At 40.2% G+C, this 21,604-nt stretch overlaps 1 protein-coding gene across 1 annotated transcript in view; it reads right to left on the bottom strand.

The window, feature by feature from the left end:
- Window positions 1–21,604, bottom strand: part of Patj (PATJ crumbs cell polarity complex component) — a 299,188-nt gene that overhangs the window by 273,098 nt on the left and 4,486 nt on the right. Inside the window, exons 2-7 of the mRNA XM_028778758.1 lie at window positions 16,314–16,369; window positions 16,048–16,214; window positions 13,739–13,933; window positions 11,882–12,021; window positions 11,009–11,204; window positions 7,391–7,519 (exon numbers count right to left, since the gene is read on the bottom strand). Coding sequence (XP_028634591.1) covers window positions 7,391–7,519; window positions 11,009–11,204; window positions 11,882–12,021; window positions 13,739–13,933; window positions 16,048–16,214; window positions 16,314–16,335 — 849 coding nt within the window. The 5' untranslated portion in view covers window positions 16,336–16,369. The remainder of the gene's footprint in view (window positions 1–7,390; window positions 7,520–11,008; window positions 11,205–11,881; window positions 12,022–13,738; window positions 13,934–16,047; window positions 16,215–16,313; window positions 16,370–21,604) is intronic.

The following is a 21,604-nucleotide window of genomic DNA, read 5'->3' on the forward strand; positions in this document are numbered from 1 at the left end:
GACAGGACAGGACAGGACAGGACAGGACAGGACAGGACAGGACAGGACAGGAAAGGAAAGGAAAGGAAAGGAAAGGAAAGGAAAGGAAAGGAAAGGAAAGGAAAGGAAAGGAAAGGAAAGGAAAGGAAAGGAAAGAAGGACTGATCTAACCAGATTCAAAAAGCTAGCAAGTAGCAATACCAAAGCTCAAACTGTCTGGCTGTCTGGCCATGTTGGTACAGACCTGTAATTCCAGCACACAGGAGGTAGAGAGGGAGACTATGGTGTACAAGGTCAGCATGGGCTACTTAGCGAGTTCTAAGTGCCTGGCGTGCTTAAAAAAGAAACTCCAGTCCAAGCTGTTCACTGATGTACACAGCAGGCTGCTCTCTAATACACAAAGGATGCTAACGCATAAGACAGTTATTATTTACCTATTCACCAAAAACCTGTCTATCACTATCAAAAGCCTTTAACAGAGTGAACATGAAAAGAGATTTGCAAGTTGGAGTGCAAATAGCTTGAGCATAAAGCAGGGAATACTGGGAGAGCGTGTTCTGGGCTTTGTAACCATGCATCCAGGTGGCACCATTTAGAAGCCATGCAAGAAATACTGAATGAACATGGCTTTAAAAGACTCAAGGCAGAAAGGTCAGTTTGCTGCCCTTCCTGTTTTTCAAATCTTCAGAATTCTGAATGAAAAAAGGATTCAGATCAAAACAGAGTACAAAAGCTGTATGCTGGGCTATGACGCATGGAAGAGGAAGAAGCAGTAAGCAGTTCAGCCCATAAACAGTAACAACAGAAACAAATACAAGATAAAAACTAGTGGAGGAGAGGAATAAAGGCTAGCTGCCTTTCTACTTAATAATGGTGATTTGATATTCTGTTTTTATCCATGCAACAGCCCAGGTAAAATAAACACCTACTCAAAAGAGATTCAGAGGCCTGAAGTTGTTGCACAAGCCTTGGCAACAACTTGGTACCTGGCCTTGATACCCGGGGCCCACATAATAATCTGGATGTATTCTCATACACCCAGAATTCCAAAGCTAAGGCACGTGCGTACACACACACACACACACACACACAACTTTTAGAGTAATGAATAATCAATTTGCAAAAGAATAGGAGCTTCCTTGGCACTGTAAAAAAGACAGCAGTGCCTGGGAGCTGGACTTTCAGAACAGGGGGCCTGTCAAAGTCCTAGAGAAGGCTAACTCGGCTAATGAAGAACACTTCGCCATCAAGTATATATTTAGTCACTTCTCAGAAACTATTTTTTCCCCATTTTACCTCAACTCTTAATTTAAAATTATGTAGATAATTTGCATCTGTCACTGAGAGTCAAACATTTTCTTCTTACAGAAAAGCAGGTGTTCTGAGGAATTAATAAGTGCAAAACATCCATCAGATGGATAGGAAAGATGCCAAAATGGCAGCTGCCTTGTCTAAGTCCAGCAGCCCCAAACCTGCACTTCGATGGTGTTTTCTCATCACTGCTCTTTCCAGGCTGTGTCTAGAGACACTCCTGGTCTTAAGTCACAACGCAGCAAAAGCAGATAAGCGTGCCAACAGGAGCACACAGCATGCTGCGCTGTAGCCGGCACAGCCTTGAAGTTGTAATCCTCTTGCCTCAGCCACTAAGTAGTTGAACTTCAAAAATAAAAACAAAACAACTAACTTCTGAAAAAACTTTAATGCTTCTATACAATAAAGTGTTCTAAAGCAGGGTGGCATGGCAGTGCATACCTTTAAGCCCAGCACTGGGGAAGCAGAGACAGATAGGTCTGTATGAGTTTTAGGGTAGCCTGGTCTACAAAGTGAGTTCCTGGCCTGTCTGGGCTACATAGTGATACCTTTTTTAGAAAAACAAAACAAAAAGCCCTCCAAAGATGTGTCAGATGCTATGAATATTAGACATTATCTGAGGATTACAGAGGCCTTTTCTCTCCCTTTATCTGAATCTATGCATTTTCCTACCCATAGAATTATCCCTGTCTACCATAACTGACAAATAAGCCAGGCATGGTGACTCACATCTGTAGTATCACCACTCAGAACACTGAGACAAAAAGTTCACCTAAGTATAATGCTAGTCCAGAGAGGGGCCACCCAGAACCCCCTCTGACAGGCGATCTGAATTCTTGCTTAGGCTTCGAGGCTAAGCACTGCAAGGGAATATAAATAAAAGATAAAAATATCTATCTGGGTTCGCTGAGGGACAAGCCTGACTGCATAGGGGTTGATGTCAAAAGTATCCCCTCTCCAGGAAAAAAGACATCGGGATGGTATGGCCCTCATGCCTCACTGGACTGCGACAGGTGGACCGGAGCCATTACAAGGTCCCCTTCAATTACTGGAGGTCAGGCCTCTATCCCCGCCTTTGCAAGATTAGAATCTCCACAGCCCTTCTATACTTAGAGAAGGGAAGAGATGTCAGGGGCAGCCCTGCTTACACACTGAAGGCCTAAAATCAACCATAGGCCTAAAATCAACAATAGGCCTGTCATACATGTATACTAACACCAAGTCTTGGGTCTCAGTGGAAAAACATTGAAACAGATGGCTATAAGCTAATGTAAACAGGCAGCTTTTGTGGAAATCTACAAGCCTGAATAGTCATAGACCTTGTAAATAGGTAGCCTTGGCAGACAATACCAACTTAGATAAGGACAAGCGAGTCATAGGCAGAGTCATAGTGACTTGTCCCCTGAACCTTCACCCAGCCGATACCCGGTTCTGAAGATATCTGTATTCCCCCTGAACACCCATACTCCAGTGTCATCCCCTTCCCCACATCTTGCCTTTCTGTGTTTATAACCCCTGTGTGAATGAATTACGATTTGAGAAAAAATAAATTATAAAAAAAAAAAAGTATAATGCTAGTCTAGGTGGTAAAAGTTTCATGGGCCAACCTGGGCTACAGAGTAAGACTCTGCCTTAAAAATAAATAAATAAGTAAACAAATAAAGTAAATTAAAAATAAACTACTTTTTAATGAAGATTTGAAAAACAATATATAGGAGCTGATCTAGAAGACTTGAATTCTCAGGACCCACATGGTGGCTCACAGCTCTCATTGACTCCAGTGCCAGGGCCTCAGATGCCTTCTTTCGACCTCTGCTTGGTACTGCACGTGTGAGGTATACAGATAAACATGCAGCACCAAAACATATGAAATACAAATACATCTTAAAAAGAAAAAACAAAAAATATACATTATTTTCTATTTTGTTTACTTTGTACAATAAACAGCAGTTGGACAAGAAAAAGCCCTGGAAGCAGGTAACCCCAAGTTGGTCAGATGTTCACTGTACCTAAATCTTAGCTAATGTCAGAATAAGTTTCTCTCATGTGGGATTCTGAACATTATACTTAATATCATATACAAAAGACTTAGGTCTCTAGCATGGACTGCTCTGTGCCTACTGTCTCTTTGCAAATAATATGGTTTCCTCGGATGACACTTCCCTCTAAGGAAATGGTCTGACACATGCTGGACACTGTATGCCTAAGTGACTAGCATTCAGTAAAGTCATGGTCTCTGAGATGCTATCAGCTTCCACAGGATACATTTAAAATGTGCTATCTTTAACGTGGTTTCAGATCTATTTCAGAAGCATGAAATTAAACAAGCAGCTTAACCAGTGGTAATAGTAGATCCAAGAGTCAAGGCTTTCACTGTCTGGTTTCATTTTATTCTTTTTTAAGATTTATTTTATTTGTGTATAAGAGAGAGTATATGCAATTACATGTATGTAGGTGCCCAATGAGACTAGAAGGGGTCATCTAACCCCTTGGAGCTAGAGTTACAGACATTTGTGAGCCATCCAATGTGGGTGCTGGGAACCAAACTCTGGTCTGATAAGGCAGTAAGTACTATGCCATCTCTCTAGTACACTCCCATCCCACCCAGTTCTTAAGCTATCATGCAACCCTTTTCCTTTCAGAGAGGATCTCTGGATGGTTCATCTTCATTGACAGTTTGACTAAATTTGGAATTATCTAGGAGACATAGCTCTGGGAATGTAGCTGATGCACTAGCTTAGGATGTAGGAGTGCTGAGATACTGTGCTCAAACCTAGATAGCAGGACTGGGCGCTGGGTTGAGGATTGAGAGGATTACATTAGCAGGAATAAGAGGAAGAGTGTCCGTCACTCTCCAGCTGTGCAACCTTGCACAATTTCTTAAAAGTTTCCATACCTATAATTTAGAAATAAAACTTAATACTGTTTTTGAGGATTATATTAAAATGTTGTGTATTAGCCAGATGACAATATTTGGCACAAGCTCCTGCTGCTCCATTACAAATCTGTGATGGGCAGGCCTCCTGCCCCTCCTTAGTGATCTGAAACAGTGACGATCCCTTCCAGGAAAGGGCGAGAATCAGACTTGGGCTTTTCCCAACAGTGCCTCGCTGGGATTAATCTGGGAAACCCTGCACATCAGTGTCCTTGTGAAAACTCATAATGCACATTAAGATATTAAAAAGCTCCGAAAATTCTTACAGTAAAGGAACTTATTTAATTTCATTTAAATTTATTTGGTCCTTTGTTTTTCAAAATAACTGCTGCACTTTGCACTTTGCAAATGTCATTTTACTCAGCAAAGAAGCCTCTTAAAATTGCTAGGGGGCAGGGGGTAGGGCAGAGGGAAACCTAAGAATACTCTACAATGTCTCACTCTTTTCTAGGTTACAAAAAAATAAACATTTTTTAAGATTTATTTTACTTGGGAGCTGGAAACCGGCACATCAGTTAAGAATGCTTGCTGCACACTCAGGAGGACTGAAGTTCAGATCCCAGCACCCACGGAACAAGCCCACTGTCCTGCCAAGGCCTGCTACTTTAGCTCCTGGGACCCCACATCCTCTTCTGTCTTCCATGCTCACACTCAGACACACACTGTGCTTGTGCATGCGCAGACAGACACACACACACACACACACACACACACACACAAATAAGTATTTGTTTAATATTTTTATGTGTATGCATTTTGCTTATATGTGTGTATATGTACCACATGCATACCTGGTATCTCCAGAGGCCAGAAGAGGATGTTGGATTCCCAGTGTCTTAACAACTGAGCCATCACTCCAGCATCTACTACAGATGTTTTAAAGGTACACAGCAGGATAATTCTCATTCTAGTCACACACATGTTGTGTGTGCCATATGTATGTGTATATATGTACAGGCACACACTCATGCACACACTCATCTCTGCATGTGTGAGGAGCAGAAGAGGCCACTGGGTACCTTGTTCCATCACTCTTTACCTTCTTACCTGAGACACAGCCTCTCACTGAGCCTGGAGATAGGTGGCAACCCCAGCATACTGTCCAGCTCCCCTCCCCACAGCAGTTTCATAGCAGTAAATGAAGCCACAGCTGCCTGGCTTTTTACACAGGTGCTGGGGATTTTACACAGGTCCTCTTGTTTGCACAGCAAGGACTCTTACCCACTGAGCCATCTCTCTAGCATTCAGAGCCCTTTATATTCCAAAGAAAATTTAAAGACAGAAAATGATGTACAAAAAGCTAAAGATGAAGGAAATATTCACTGTCTTTCTATTGGCTATTTCTAAATTTTGAATAACATGTATTTTAAGTAATTTTTTTAGATTTATTTTAGGTGTATGAGTATTTTGTCTGTATGTATATGTAATGTATGTCTTGTAGAGCCAGAAGAGGGTGTTGAATTCCCCGGAACTAAAGTTATAGGTGGTTGTGAATCATCGTGTGAATGCTGAAAATTGAACTCAATTTCTCTGCAACAAGTGCTCTTAACCACTGAGCCACCTCACTAAACATTGCAAATCTTTTAACAATTAATTCACCTCAAATGCTTTAAGTCAAGCATGACTCCTCTGACATGGATTGAAAGATCAAAGTTCACTGACATTAATCATTTTTACTGCACAAAACTTAAGTGAATTTGACAGCTGTCACATATCTGGAACCGCTACCTTAGTCTACATTAATCTCCCATCGTTTTTCATTTCCTTCTGCTTTCGTGTGAACAATGCAAACAAATATGAATAGGAATAATTCTCATTATTACTCTAAGAATCACTTTCATCTCAAAGACACATGAAAGGCATTAGTCACCACAGTGTCCACAGACCAAATGCTAGGTACTTCCATAAATAAATATACTTGGTACAGAAAGGATAGAAGGAAAGGGGGGCTAAATAATTACAAAAGATTCAGTCACTTCAGTCAGAAGTGAGGAGCTGAAGAATCCCTACGTCAAAGCTGAGTCTGTACAACAGATCCATCATTTTACCTATATGTGTATCAGGAGGGGTGTCTTTATTTATAGGGAGATAGGTAATAATCAGTGACATTTTGTGATTGTAGAATTAAAGTTAGTCCTGATTATCATGAGCATTCTATAAAACATGAACTCAAACTAAAATTTCTACAATTTCTAAAATCCAACTATGGGAGACAGGAGAAATGGCCGGCTCTTACATTCACAGCTCTTCTAGAGGACCTACGTCTGATCCCCAACACCCACCCAGAAGTTCACAACTGCTTGTAACTCCAGCTCCAGGATATCACACACTCTTTCCTGGTTTTCATGGGTACCCACACACAATGTGGCATACATAAACAGAGACACAAACATACTGATAAATAAGTAAACAAAACTAAATATAGTATTTAACATTTTCTTCCATGTAAAATTAAATGGAAAAGAAAGTTGTCAAGCTTTTACATGGTCTACTTGTTTTTGAAATACAGCTAAATAACAAAGATACACATTTGACTTATATCAGAAAATAGCCAAGTGAAATCTTATATGTACAACATTGGGATGAATAGATTTTTGCTTGTTTTAATTTATCATTACTGGCGGAGGGGTATGTGTCACAGTGCATATGTGGAAGTCAGGAGACAACTTTGTGGAGTCAGTTCTCTCCTTCTACCAGTACATCAGTTCAAGATCAAGTTCAGGCTACCAGGCTTTATAGCACCTTTACCTGCTGAGCCATGTCACCCATGCCAAGACAAATGCATATGCTCACTGAGTCGTCTGACTCTATCATTGACCCTTGAAAGCTATGTTGAAGAATAACACAAATGTTCAAAATACAAATATTCATTAACAATTTTTTACAATAAAAATATTTTCTTTTTATGTAACCAAACCCTAGTTAATTAGAGGTCAGAAAAAACTGTTTAAATACAGGAAGTTTATGGTATAAAGTGTTATACATATATATATATGTATATATATATACATATACATATATATATGTATATATATGTATATTATATATAAAGTTATACATAAACTCTAATTATTGAGCGATGTATTCTAACAACTCATGATATAAAATTAATTTCAAATTATAAAAGTCAAATTTTATAAAAGCAAAATGATAAAGTCAACTTACTCGGTCTGCCAATCCTCCGGGAACAATAGTCCTCACAACCACGCCGCTGGATTTCCCTCCAACTATCCCAAAACCTAATCCAGAGCCATCATTAATGAGCTCAACATCTTCAGTGTGGCCCCAACACACCTACAAATGAATGGCAAGTTAAAGGCAGAGTTGGTGAATCACAGATTCTTAGGTTTCCTATATGGTATTATGTAACAGATTTACAAGAAACTAAAAATTCAGACCATTAATCAAGACAACTATCTATGGAGAATAAGCTATGGAAGCATAGTAAACAGATAGAAGAAAGATGACAGAAGGATAGACTGACAGGGCAAGGTAGAGAGCCTACCCCTAAGGGTATTATAATTCAATAGAGAAAATGAGCACAAGCAGTTAAAATGCAAGGTGGAAGTCAGATCATAAGATCCTGCATCCTGAAAAGACAAGAAACGCAACGTGGCACAGGGTACATCAGCATAGGGTACATTGGGAGTCAATGAACACATATCTGCTGAAAGACAGGCTCAGTGTTACAACAATTTCAGGGAGGTGGGGGAGAGAATAGTTCATAAAATGTAAACTTCAATGAGAATCATGAAGGCTTAATGAAAGCAGAAATTTAAATTAAAATTAAAGTATTAATAGTACATACCTAATATCCCAGTACCCAGGAGATGGAGGCAGGTATATCAGGAATTCAGAGCTAGTCTCTGCTACATAGTGAGTTCAAGTAACACCTAGACTACAGGGGGGCTGCTCATGAGTAAATAAGTGTTAGACAAAGAAAGAAAGCATTTAAGCCAGAGAAAAATGTAAGAGCACAGCTTAGCCAGACAACAGAAAAAGGCAAAGACTAGAGAGAATAACAAGGCTAAAGCAATGGCTTAGGAAAATGACCCTGTCAGAACTGTGAAGAACCAAAGGTTAACAATATGACTAAAAAGCGTGGAGAAAGAGTAAAAGTCCTGAGTGAACACATACTGTCTGACAAGGGCACAGCCATGTCAAGGACCCATGCCAGAAGTTATGGAAGTGGCAAAGCCTTCACCAGGCTGAGAGAAATGGCAAAGTCTTCCTCTGGTCCATGTGCAGACATTGACAGTGTGTGCAGAAATGTCGACCATAGCTTTCTCCAAAGTTCCTCCACAGATACTGCTCCTACAGATTAACTAAGCCTGCCTCCTTCTTCAGCTGTAGCAATAGCCCCACCTCCCTGTTCAACTGTATCAAATAACCATGCTGAGCTTCCAGGGTGCTGCAGCTTCTCCGTCAGAGCCCAGTCTAGCCAATCTCAGCTCTCTGTGTACATGTGCCTCTAGGTCAGTTCTTTCTTCATTTCCTCACTGCCCCAGGCAAGGATGTGGCAAAAAGACCAATTTAGAACACTTAGGAGAAAAGAAAGAGGCATACTTAACTCAAAATACTAGCAACATAGTCATACAAAAAGATGCAAGAAAAAAAAAAAGATGCAAGAAATTTTCCTCTAATTATGAGACTCCATGAGAAATGCACACACTTCCACAGAATTCAGCTGCAGGACAAAATCTCCCTTAGAAGAGCAGTCATATTCATTAGTTAAGTCTCCTACTTTACAACATAAGAAAGTTAACTGTGAAGTAAATGGAGTATTGGAAATACTTAAGACATTCATGCCTGGAACAATACCTACAATCTTAGATATAGTGTTTTCTAAAATAAAGTTGAAGTAAGGATGGCAGTTACCATTCACAGTGTTCACAGGGACCAGGCACTGCCAGGTTTTCACAAACCTACTTTCTTTTTGCATCTCTAAGAACTACACAGCATTATTGGTTCCACATAAAAGTGAAGAAACTGGAAGCCAGCATGGTCTAGCCTGCACCCCAGTACTTATAGAGCAACAGAAGGAAGATCAGGAGTTCAAGCAAATCTCTGTGATGCAGCACGTCTGAGGCCAGCCTGGGCAACTTGCCTCAATATTTAAAAAGATAAAGAGGAAGAAAAAGAATAAACTAACCAACTGAGGCACTGAAGGACCTGATGGGATATGAGTAGGTAGGGGTAGAAAAAGATTCGTTCTACATATGCTAAGCAAGGTCCCACTTTGTTCATTGTATTTATCCTATAAGCTGTACTGTATCGACATTACAGACTATAAGGGACATGGTGCCCTGTTTGCACTGTGACCTTTATCAGTCTACGCTGCACCCCAACACTCAGAGAGCAGCAGCTTTGTTTCCTTTTGTCACATCAAATGAAAATTAAACAAATGAGGTAGCACTTGGTGTTATAAGAAAATAAGACTTATGCCAAGGCCAGGAGACTCACACATGTAATTCCAGTATTTGCAAGGCAGAGGCAAGAGGATTGCAACTTTAAGATCAGCCTGATCTGCAAGGAGTCCCAGCCCAGCCAGAGCCACACAGTGACATCTTACCTTGAAACAAACAAACAACAACAACAAAACGGACAGTTTCCATTCTGAAGACACACTCCAAAATCTGTAAACGTTGACTGGGGATATGCCTCAGTGGGCAAAGTGAGTGCCACACAAGCAGGATGACCTGAGTCCAAACCTCGCACAGAAGGAAAACTGTTATGTGGCACACATGTGTGAGCCCAGAGCTCCCGGTCCTTCCAGTCTAGCTGGAACTAAGTCTCTAGGTTCAATGAGAGCCTAACACAAAAGATGACAGTGACAAAGGAGATCAACCTCTGAGCTTTACATGCCCAGGAACAGGTCAATCCACCTACCCGCACACTCATGTGCACACACAATACACCATACATGTACAATTTTTAAACTGTTCAATTCATAAATGTAATAAGCTTAAAAGATAGAAGAGACACTGATTATTTTGAAGTCAAGAGAAAAACAAGGACAGGAGGGTGGTGTGCACAGGTGCCAGTCTATACACCTGACAAACTGAATTTGATTTCCCAGACCCACAAGGTAGAAGGAAAGAACCAACTCCAACTAGCTGCTCTCTGTCCTTTATGTGCACACTGTGGCACACTTGCCCTGCTTACACACAGAAAACAAAAGAGAAATGTTTACCAGTGACATCTGCTTTTCTTTTTAAGCTTATGTGAAAAATCACAGCAATAATTATATAAAAAGCAATAATCTAGCCATACAATTCTATTATAATTCATAAATATGAAGTATTTAAAATAAATATTCACATTTTCCTTAAGACAGTTAACAGTAAACTTCTAATTAAAACCTCTAAAACTCAGGCATACTGGCATACACCCATAATCCTACATTCAAGAGGCTGAATCAAGAAAATTGTGAGTTCAAGGCCAGCCTGGACTACATAATAGGTGTCCCCTTTCCTCTTCACATACACACATTAAATGGCTATGATAATCAAAGAACACAAGACATCATTGAATAACTTACAAATAATATCCAATTTGGCTTTTATATTAAATAATAATCTTCAATAAGGAAACCAACCAGACATTAAAAAGACAAAATCAAAACCAACTCCTCTAACAAACATCTTGTTATGTTGCCATTTGGGGATATGATCACCTTTCTTGACCACAATAATGAAAAGGACTTCCACATGAGTATCAACTATTCTTATCGACATAATATCATTTAGAATGTAATATAGCCCCAAGCTATATTTGACCCACCGTTTCTGGCAGAGTTGTGTCAGCTGAGCTGGTGGAGGTTCGGACCTGTGTGTGGCTTGCTTCCCTAGCCACCACCAACCGCAGAGATCCAGTGGCTTGTTGTAGTAATGCAATCGCCTGCTGATGGGAAATATTCTGATCCAATGGGGTGTCATTGATGGCCAAAATCTGGTCATTTTCCTTTAATCTATGATCCCTAATAATGCAAGAAAAGAAAAATTTAGTACTGTGACAACCTGAAGGTGCACCCAGGGCTGGCTGTGTGTCTCTCTATGCATCAGGTGCTCCACTAGCAGATATGCACACAGCCCACTGTGTGTGTCTCACTAGGTATCAGGTGCTCCATTAGCAGACGTGCTTCTCTTCCACCATCCCTCCTTACATTAACATGACCATTTTACACAAGACAATACAACGAGTAGTGAAATTAAGTCACTTGAGCAAGACTGCAGAGCTGGAAAGAGAAAGGAACATCCAGCCTCAGATGACAAGACTTTTTGACTAATGAGCCTTCAACAATAGACTAGAAGTAATCATGTATAAACAAAGAAAACAAATTTTGAAAAGAACAAAACCAAAACATTATTGACAGAATTTTCTAATTATATCCTGCCACCACTGGGAACAGTTATTCTAACTGGGAACATCTGAATAATGAACTTAGGAAATGAGTCTTAAACCAAAGACTAGAAATTGAAGAGACAGACTTTGTGCTAAAGCCTTCAAAAGCACCAGCAGGTACAACACGGAGATGCAGAGTAAGGAAGCTCTTAAAAGCCAGCAGCACCAACTGCTACTTGCTTACTCTTTAGAGTATCACTTCGGAGCTGTCAGGAAAACAGGAACCAAGTACAGAATGAGCTTCCTCCTCACCTGTCTGCTACACTCCCTGGATGGACTTCCTTCACAAAGATATCAGTGAATCCCAGGCTTTGGCTTCTCACAGCCACCACACTGAATCCAAGGCCTCCAGATGAAGGGCGTTCTATCTCTATATACTCAACATGCCGGCCCTAAAGAAGGGGGTGGGGAGGAAGGAAAAAAGAAACCCATGATGTGCATTTAAATATCACCTTTCCACAGATCTGAACCTACTCAGTGCACAGCAGCTTCTATGTCCTTGCTGTTAATCCAAACATGCTCAGAAGTCTGGTAACATGCTGGTCCTGGAAAACTTTTATCTTGATTGTTTTCAGCCGAGCACACAGAGTACAACACTGAGAAACATTTTACAATTCATCCACATTATGAGATAGACTCTGGGCTGGACAAAAACCGAAAACAAACACCCTTTCCCACAGTAACCTCTCAGTTACTATGTACATAAGTTTCTTTAACTTCTCTTAATATAAAACACATTTCTAAACAGGAAAGCCAGCTATGCCAGAAACACACTTGTGCTTGGCCCAGTCAGAACCCACAGCACTGTATCACTCTGTTTTAAATTCTACTGTAGTGAATTAATACTTCATTCACTCAGTCATTTCAACGGCTACGTTAACAACTGCATGTATCATAAACATAATCAGATCACAAGGGCAGCACACACAGCGGACGGAGCTTAGCATCATGAAAAGACTGCAACATTGTTCACCTACCACAACTTGAAACAAATTCTTTTTCAATCTCAAACCCAATCTTAGGTATTTGTTTGTTTGTTTGTTTTCCTCTCTTTTGGATTTTTGAGACAAAGCTCTCTGTGTACTCCCCTCTGTTTGGGAACTCACTATGTACACCATGTGGCCTTGAAATCACAGAGATCCTCCTGCCTCCGCTGGAATGAATAGACGTGTACCTCCAAACCCAGCTATTTTTAAAATTGACTTTATTTTTAATTATGTGTATGGGTATTAGTCTGTATGTGGATATGTACATGTGAACTGCCTACTAAGGTCAGAAAATAGTTTGGATCCCTGGGGCTGGAGCATTTGTGAGCCACCCAACGTGGGTGCAAGGAATCAAACTCAGTCTTTGGCAAGAAATTCTAAATTTTCTCTAAAAATTCAAAAACCTCGGGGGCTGGAGAGATGGCTCAGCGGTTAAGAGCACTGACTACTCTTCCAGAGGTCCTGAGTTCAAATCCCAGCAACCACATGGTGGCTCACAACCATCCATAAAGAGATTGGATGCCCTCTTCTGGTGTGTCTGAAGACAGCTACAGTGTACTCATCAATACAATAAATAAATAAATATTTAAAAAAAATTCAAAAACCTCAATTGTCTATCATTTACCTTTTGGTAGGTATGAGGGGAATCAGTTAAATTATCCATTCTAATGTTTTTCTAGATTTTCTAAATTATATTAACTATAATTCATAAACTCTATTTTGATAAAAGATTAAAACAAATTTTCTTAAGGAGTTTTCGTTTGTTTTCTTTTGTATTTCTTTTCTTTTCAGACAGGGTTTCACTATAAAGCTCACTCAAGCTGGCCTCAAATTGGAGATCCCCTTGCCTCGGCCTGCTGAGTGCTAGGCTGCAGGCTTTTTCCAGCATATCCTACTCTCCTGTATTTTAATTACAGGTTCCAACACATAGGTTAGAAGTAGTGTCAATTTCTCTTAATAAGATAAAAACACAAGCAAACAAATACATAATAATATATATTAAGGCAAAAAAGATTAAGATTAAAAAAGATTTAAGTTTTCTTTTTAAACTGAAACAAAATAATAATAATAATAACAATAATAATAATAAAGCTAAATAATCCATGACAAGATATAACCTTACCTGAGCCATCTGCTGAATGACTGAATTAAAGTCTTCCTTTCCTGGCTTTTGAGTCCAAGGCAACAATTCAGATGCAGTTACATTACTACAAGGTCTGTGGGCATTCCCATTTGTAATAGAACCATCCGTGAACACTAACAAACCCTTTCGAGAAAAGTCAAAGCTGGCTGAACAATCTGAGGGGATGTGGCTAAGCTGTTGGAGAGAATGATAAAATCATCAGCAGAAATCTACACAAAAGAAACCATTTCTATTACATTACATGTGTAATTTATATACATATTAAAGAAGTAAGAGGCTAGGCATGGCAGCACATGACTTAAAGACCAGTACTCAGATGCAGAGGCAAGAGGATCTCTTGTGAGTTCAAGGCCTACCTAGTCTACATTTAGCAAGATCTAGACCTACCAGGACCAAAGAATGAAACTCAGTCTCAGGGAAGGAAGAAGGGAGAGAAGGAGAAAAGGAGGGAGGAAAAGATGAAAAAAACAAGGAAGGAAGAAATCAACAAGGAGGGAAGAGAGAAAAAAAAGAGGTAGGTGTGAATGTGTGTGTATATGTGTGTATTATGTGCATGTGGTGTGCGTGTGCTCGTGTGTGTGTGTGTGTGTGTGCGTGTGTAGACAGAGAGATGACTTAGCAGTTATACTGCTCTTCCAAGTACAGTTCCTAGCACCCATGTCAGGAAGTCCACACCTGCCTGTAATTCTGACACCAGAGAATCTGACACCTCTGCACCACCACACCACCTACATACAAACTCTACTCATGTGCACATAATTAAAAATAAAATAAAATGTTAAGAGAAAGAAAACAAATTAAGTACCTATCAACAAATCTGTATGTTTTAAGGCTAGAGCTTTTTAATATTACACAAAATGTTTACATTTAAAATTTGTTCTTGTATGTAAGACACTAGGCCATTTTGTATTATCTGTATATCTACATGGAGAAAGCACAGAGATCCACATTGGGCACATAACAGCACTCACAGCAACAGTGTTTAATCAGTGTTTCTAAGAGCCAGGTACTAGACCAAGATTCCTGCATGTACATCATGTTATCTTATTGAATCTTTTGAAATAGTTCAATTGATGTCATTCATTATCCCAGTTGGTGAATATGAAAAGTGAGGCACACAACATCCTTGTATAATACTAATGGCAAGTAAATCACAAGGCCACTTAAACATCTAAAGAAGAACATCATCCTAGCATTATAAGAAGCAGGGTTTTTTGGGGTTGTTTGTTTGTTTGTTTGTTTGTTATAATATTAGCTGATACAAGTGCTAACACAGTAGAACAAAAGCAACATTAATAACAAATATCAAGGGGGCTGGAGATGTGGCTCAGTGGTTAAGAACATTTGCTATTCTTCCAAGAGATCTGGGTTCAATTCCCAGCAACCACATAGTGATTCACAACACATACACACACAGCAGATACTCCACATGGACCCTCACACACACACACACACACACACACACAGCAGATACTCCACATGGACCCTGACACACACACACACACACATACACACACAAACACACACACAGCAGATACTCCACATGGACCCTGATATACACACACAGCAGATACTCCACATGGACCCTGACATACACACATACACACAGCCACACAGCAGATACTCCACATGGACCCTCCCACACAAACACACACACACAGCATATGCACATGAAGACCAATCAGTATACTTGTTCTTTAACAAGGAGAGGGAGAAGCAAGATGCTTTAGTAGATAAAGGCACTTGCTGCCAAGCCTGATGACCCAAGTTGGATCTCTGGGACTGTCATTGCATAAGGAGGGAACCAATTTGTACAAGTTGTTGTCTGACCTCCACACATGTTCATATACATACTACATATATACATTCATACACACACAGAAAATACAATGTAAGAAAAATTGTAAATGAATAGATTCTAAATGCCAAGAGCCCAGAATGGAGTACAGTGGTAGAATTCCAGCATACACAAGGCTCTGACTCGAACTCAACACTATATAAGTAAGTAAATAAGTAAGAAAGGATGGATGGACGAATGGATGGAAGGAAGGAAGGAAGGAAGGAAGGAAGGAAGAAGCTATTTTATAACTTTGAGGAAAACACTGAGATTCTGAAGCATTTGATTTTTACTAATTTATCATACTCCAAAGCCCAACATAAACTTCATCAATATTGATACCATCCACAGATGCTATCCACAGCTTTCAGGCCCCACACGTCTCAATCCTGGCTCCTCCTGTACTCCTGCTGGTGGGAACCCAGCAGCTCAGGCTGGCTGAGTAACTCACCTGTCCCTTCAGCTGCCTGATGGACTGCTGCAGTGTAAGGATCTGGTTGAAGAGAGGGCTCTTCAGCGTCTCATAAAACGCAGACAGCTTCTCGTTCTGCGTCGTGTCTCCCTTCTCCTGCAGCTTCCCTCTCAGGCGATCGAGGACCTGCAGGACCTGCATTTTCTCTTGGTTGGAGAAAGGTGACCAGAGCTCAAGTCAGACACTACCTCACAATCCACTTTTGAATCATTTCGTAACAACAATAAAAATTATAGCTTCTATACCTGCAGCAGGATTTTCAGGCATTTTGGATTATTCTTTTCAATCACTTCCAAAAAGCCTAAAGGGAAAAATTAACTTTCATTACAGATGTCTGCAGTCCTACAGGGGAAACTAAAGCAAACTTCAAGAACGTTCTCATTAAGACTGTACTCAGTGAAATTCAAACTAAAACCACAATAAGGCATTAACGCATGTCCACTCCAATGGAGAAATTTTAACAAGACCAGAGTGAGTGTTGGCAAGGCTGCAATGCAGCTAGAACCAGTGCATCATGCCAGTACAGAAATAAAAAGACACAGTCACTTGGGGAAAGTATTTGGTAGTTTATTTTTACTCAATTTTTTATAGTTTAAATCCTAAGTAGTTTCTTTTTTTTTCTTTTTTCTTATGTTTTTGTTTTTTGAGACACGTTTTCTCTGTGTAATCCTGGCTGTCCTAGAATTCCCTGTTTAGACCAGGCTGGCCCCCATCTTATACAGATCTATCTGCCTCTGCCTCCGGAGCACCAATGTTAAAGGTGTATGTCACCACCACCTGGCTTCATAAGTAGTTTCTTATAAAGTTAAAAATGTACTAATTATATAACCCTCCCCTTCTACTTAGAAACATTTACCAAGAGAAATGAAAATATGACCCATATGTGAGAGTACACAGTACTATTTGTAAAAGGCCCCAAGTAGGAATAGTCAGGTGCCCGATCACAGACAAGTGGATAAACTAACAAATGTTACATAAATATAATACTAGGGAGAAAGTTGCTGACACAACTGTAAGGATGAATCCCAAAGCTACTCTGCTGGGGCTTGGGGGCTTGGGTGTGGCTCAGGCGGTAGAATCTTAACTATGCAGGACGCCCCGGGTCCCATCCCTAGTACCACATAAAACACATTACTAAATTACACTAATTACATTAATTACTTAATTACATTAAGTGGTGCATAACTCTAATCCCAACACTTGGGAGGATGGGGCAGGAGAATCAGGAATTCAAGGCCAGGTTGGACTACGAGGGATATGTGTCAACAACAAAACCAGTAAGGCTCTCATCAGCATAGGCAAAGGTCTAAGCAGTCCACCCAAGTGTTCCCCAGTGTGAAAATTCCCCATAGACCTGTGCACAGGCCATCTCAGGAACACTTCTCATGCATCAGCATCAGAACTGCACAGCTCGGGCAACAGGAAACAGGCAGCTACACAAACAGGACACCCAGCATGGCAACACCCTCTTCTACACCAGCACAGAGCCCCAAACCAGTCTGATGGCCATTAACCTAGCAATATCAATAAAGCAAAGAATGTAAGCTCAAAACTGTAAGGTGCCATTTGTATAGCTGTCAGCCTGACATGTACTTGCTCATTAGAGACTAGCACGTGCCTGGACTACAGATGTCCCTGAGAAGCAGGTGGAAAGGGAAAATCCACAAATGGCCAAGTGTATATTTAATTTATATTCCTTTTCCCCAGAATTTCAATTTCTGGATGGGTGGGCCTCTCCCTCCCTCTCCCCACCTCTCTCTCTTTCAGGGCACAAGAGTAGTTTTTACACTCTTTTTCACAGAGAAACTCCTGGAAAGTCAATTATTACTAGTCATTGAAATAATAAGAGTAAGCCAGAGTATGCTGAAGAAAAAAAAGAAATGTCACAGCATGTGACTCTCTCCTTCAGCCTCATGAGACTCCCAGGCTGTAGGCCTCTTAGCAAATACACTTTAACAGAGTCCTTTATTTTAAAATGTCAGGTACACAGTCTGAGAATCCATGGATTCATAGGCATGGCTGGCTGGGAAACAGGAAACAGACAGTTTTGGTTTACCCAAGGAAAGAAAAGCTTATGAAATAAAGGTTTCTAAGGCAGAAAAGTTTTCCTTGAGTTCCAGGTCAGCAAGACCCAATCTGAAAGGAAATACATAAAATAAATCTAAAGCAAGCATGTAAAAACAAATTTTAAAAAACAAAAGAAAGGCTTCCTTTAGAAAAGTGTGCGTGTGTGTGTGTGTGTGTGTGTGTGTGTGTATACATGTATATCAGAATTTTCCAGGTTAAAAAAAAAGTACAGCATTTAAAAAATAAAAGTGTCTCCAAGGGACTAAAAGCAAATATTTTCAAAGAAATTATTAGAAGTAGATCATCACCACAGTCTAGCACTCCGGGCCGCCCCAGTGTGGTGGATCAGAGCCCTATACACACCAGGCTCACACTACAGTCGACCTACATGCCTAGCTCCATCTTAAAAGCCGTAATTATGTACCTGCAGGTCATGTTTGGTTACCATGTGATTAAACAACCTAATTCAAAAGGGCAGGCTGTGTGATCCTGACTACAGTGAACTAGTAAGAGGATAAATCTTCTCTAAATTGGAGAGATTCGTGGTTCTACATGACATCTCTAATGGCCAGTATTTACTCTTAGCATTTTATCATTCTCTCCTGATCAAGGGAACATATTCCTAGCATCAAAACCATCTGTTTACCAACAAACCACTTGCTATTCAAAATAAACATGTTCTGAGACTGAATTTTACTTCATTGGACAGTAAGAATTTCAGTAAGAGGCTGTAAAAATGTACTCAGGAGTGCTTTCCTAGATCGACCCTTCAAGCATGTTGGCAGTGTTCTGTCAAGTGAGCAGAAGTGACATTTACCTGCTGGCTATGTCTCCTCCAGCATGGGCAGCTATCTGTGTCTGACTCTGTAGTACAGCTGGAATTGAGAGAGATCTTGAATCCACATGAGATCTGAGCATGCTGGGAAATCTACCCTTTGTATATAACACGAAAGTTGTACAGCATGCACAAGTGATGCAAAAAGCAGCACTTAGGGGGGATATTTGCATTGTTTCCATACCTCTGTAAAACAGAAATGTGTTCACTGAGGAATTTTCTAGAAAAAAAAAATGCATTTAGGAAGTAACAGTTATTGCTTCCAAAAAATAGAAAAGAAGAATTTAAGAGTTATCCTTCGAGGACTGAGGTTTTAACACGTGTTGAGCATGCATGAGATCCTGGATTCAATCCCCAACACCACAGAAAAAAAACAATAAAACAAAAATTAGTCTCCTTTACTTTATAGATTTTGGGGTTGTTTGAATTTTTATTCAAAAAATATGGAGTTAAGAATGTAGTTCAGTGGTAGAATATTTGCCGAGCATGTGAGACTCTAACTTTTATTCTCTCCACTACAATAAAAATTAAAAACAAAAACTACTAATTTTATAATTATAAAACAATGGTAAAAGTGTCAGATGTGGTACCACACACTTGCAATCCCAGCACTCAGAAGGCCAAGGGATGAGGATTCAAGTTTGAAGATAGCCTGGGCTACATAGTAAGACCCTATCTCAGGAGGAGAAAAAAAAAGAACCCAAGAAAAATTAAGGCCAAAGAAACACATTCTTCAGACTTCCACTAGCTTTTGAGAATTCAATTTCCTACTAGCAAACATCTGCTCATTTGCCTGAAATTTTTGGAAACTGCGGTCACTGGCTATCTTGCTGGGAAAGAACAGGCACTCCTTGAAGTGCACATTTGAACTGGACCATTACAACTCAGTGGCTCGTAACTCCAGAGCTCACTGAACGAGGGAGCTTGAAAAAAAAATCCATGAGCTTAATATAATATTACATGCAAAGTCATAATGAAGTTCTTAAAAAAAAAAAAAAAGTCCACTTCCTTCAGAGCCAAAGGTCAGGATTTATCCTGGTTCCTTTGTCCTCAAAGCTTAACATTTACTAGGTAGTTGTTAAACAACAAACAGAATCCAAACCAAAGAGTGGTGGTGGTTGCCACCAGAACTATGACTGTATCAGCTGTTGTGCAAAAAAAAAAAAAATGTTACAGTGGCATTAAGGGCCCATTAAGGGAAAGCTATTTCCTCTGCTCAGGAGAATGGAATCTCTGGCCTCGGTAGAGACTTAACATTCCAGTTGGGAGATCAATCATCTGGTTTAGAGACCAGACTCACCAAGGCCTGATCCACCTTAATCCATGCTGAAGAGATAGGAGGAATAATTATCCCCTAATGCCATGAAGCTCTGTTAGGTCTGCCCTTCCAAGTACTACTCAGAAAAGCATAGTTTTTTCCTGTCCCTCCCTTCTTTTTTCTTTGGATGCTGGCCAAAGCCTAAAAATGCCTTTTCTATATTTTGGGATTCTTGCTCTTTCTCTGGAGGGCCCCTCCCCTTTCTGTCACAAGACTGTGTGGCTGGACTCCATGACTCTGTCAAATAGTAAGAATTCTTCTCTTCCTCTTCTCTACCTGCCTCCTCTGGGCAGCTGCCTAGATTAACAGCTGGTACTCCTTGGAGTTTTTCTTTTACACTCTAATAAACTGTCCTCAAACTTCATTCTGACCCCGTCCTCAAATTCTTTTAATAACAATACTAAGATCTCCAAGAGGGGAGTACACCAAATTCCCTAGTAACAAGTAGCAACTCTGCTGAGACTCCCCAAAATTCCCAGGGACACAAGTTAGATTTCCTACAAAGGCTTGGTGAAAGCTTTCCTAAACCAACTGAATATAAAAAATTTAAATATCTCCACTGTCAAAACACCCCATCCCTAGAATGTAAGAAAAAGCAATTGCAGAATGCTAAAGCCACATACGGAGGAAATACTGAAATCAAGTTGAAAGATACCATGAGAAAAATCATGTTAGTTCTTCAGAGTGCTGGCAAGATTTATATCTTATCACGAAACACTCTCGAGAGTCAATTCCTCTGTGTAGTTTGTTTCATGTTGCAGAAGTTAAATTGCTCTGTGCTATACGTGTGTCATTCTGTTAGTGACAGCCCCCTCCCCCACAAACAACAGCAACAAATCTGAACAATTTTCACACTTATTAAATTTCTGATATGTTTTTAATGGATGCTACAATTAGACCTCCACCAAAAGACCTGAATGTTCAGAATCCACTAACAATACTACCGCCTCAATGCTTTCCTGTGTCCCCATAGGCAGACTGAACATTCACAAGTCTCCAGGAATTATGGTCATACCGTATTTTGGAATTCAAAACAAGCTAGTGAACTGACGAGCAAGGCCATCTTAGGTTTTGGACACCCTACCCACCAATGTTTATTCTCCTTTTTCCAACAAACATTCCTCTGCTGTTGGGTGCATAGATCACACACCTGTGATTCAAACACACACAGGCTGAGGTGGAGGGATTACTGAGGTTCAGGTTAACCTAAATCACAGAGCTCCACGTCATCCTGGGTTACATAGGAAGACCCTATCTTGACCTTTCCCAGAATAAAAGAAAAAAAAGAGAGAGAGAGAGAGAGAGAGGGGGGGGGG

Source organism: Grammomys surdaster, unplaced genomic scaffold (genome assembly GCF_004785775.1).
Source record: "Grammomys surdaster isolate TR1022 unplaced genomic scaffold, NIH_TR_1.0 341, whole genome shotgun sequence".
NCBI classification, from domain to species: domain Eukaryota; kingdom Metazoa; phylum Chordata; class Mammalia; order Rodentia; family Muridae; genus Grammomys; species Grammomys surdaster.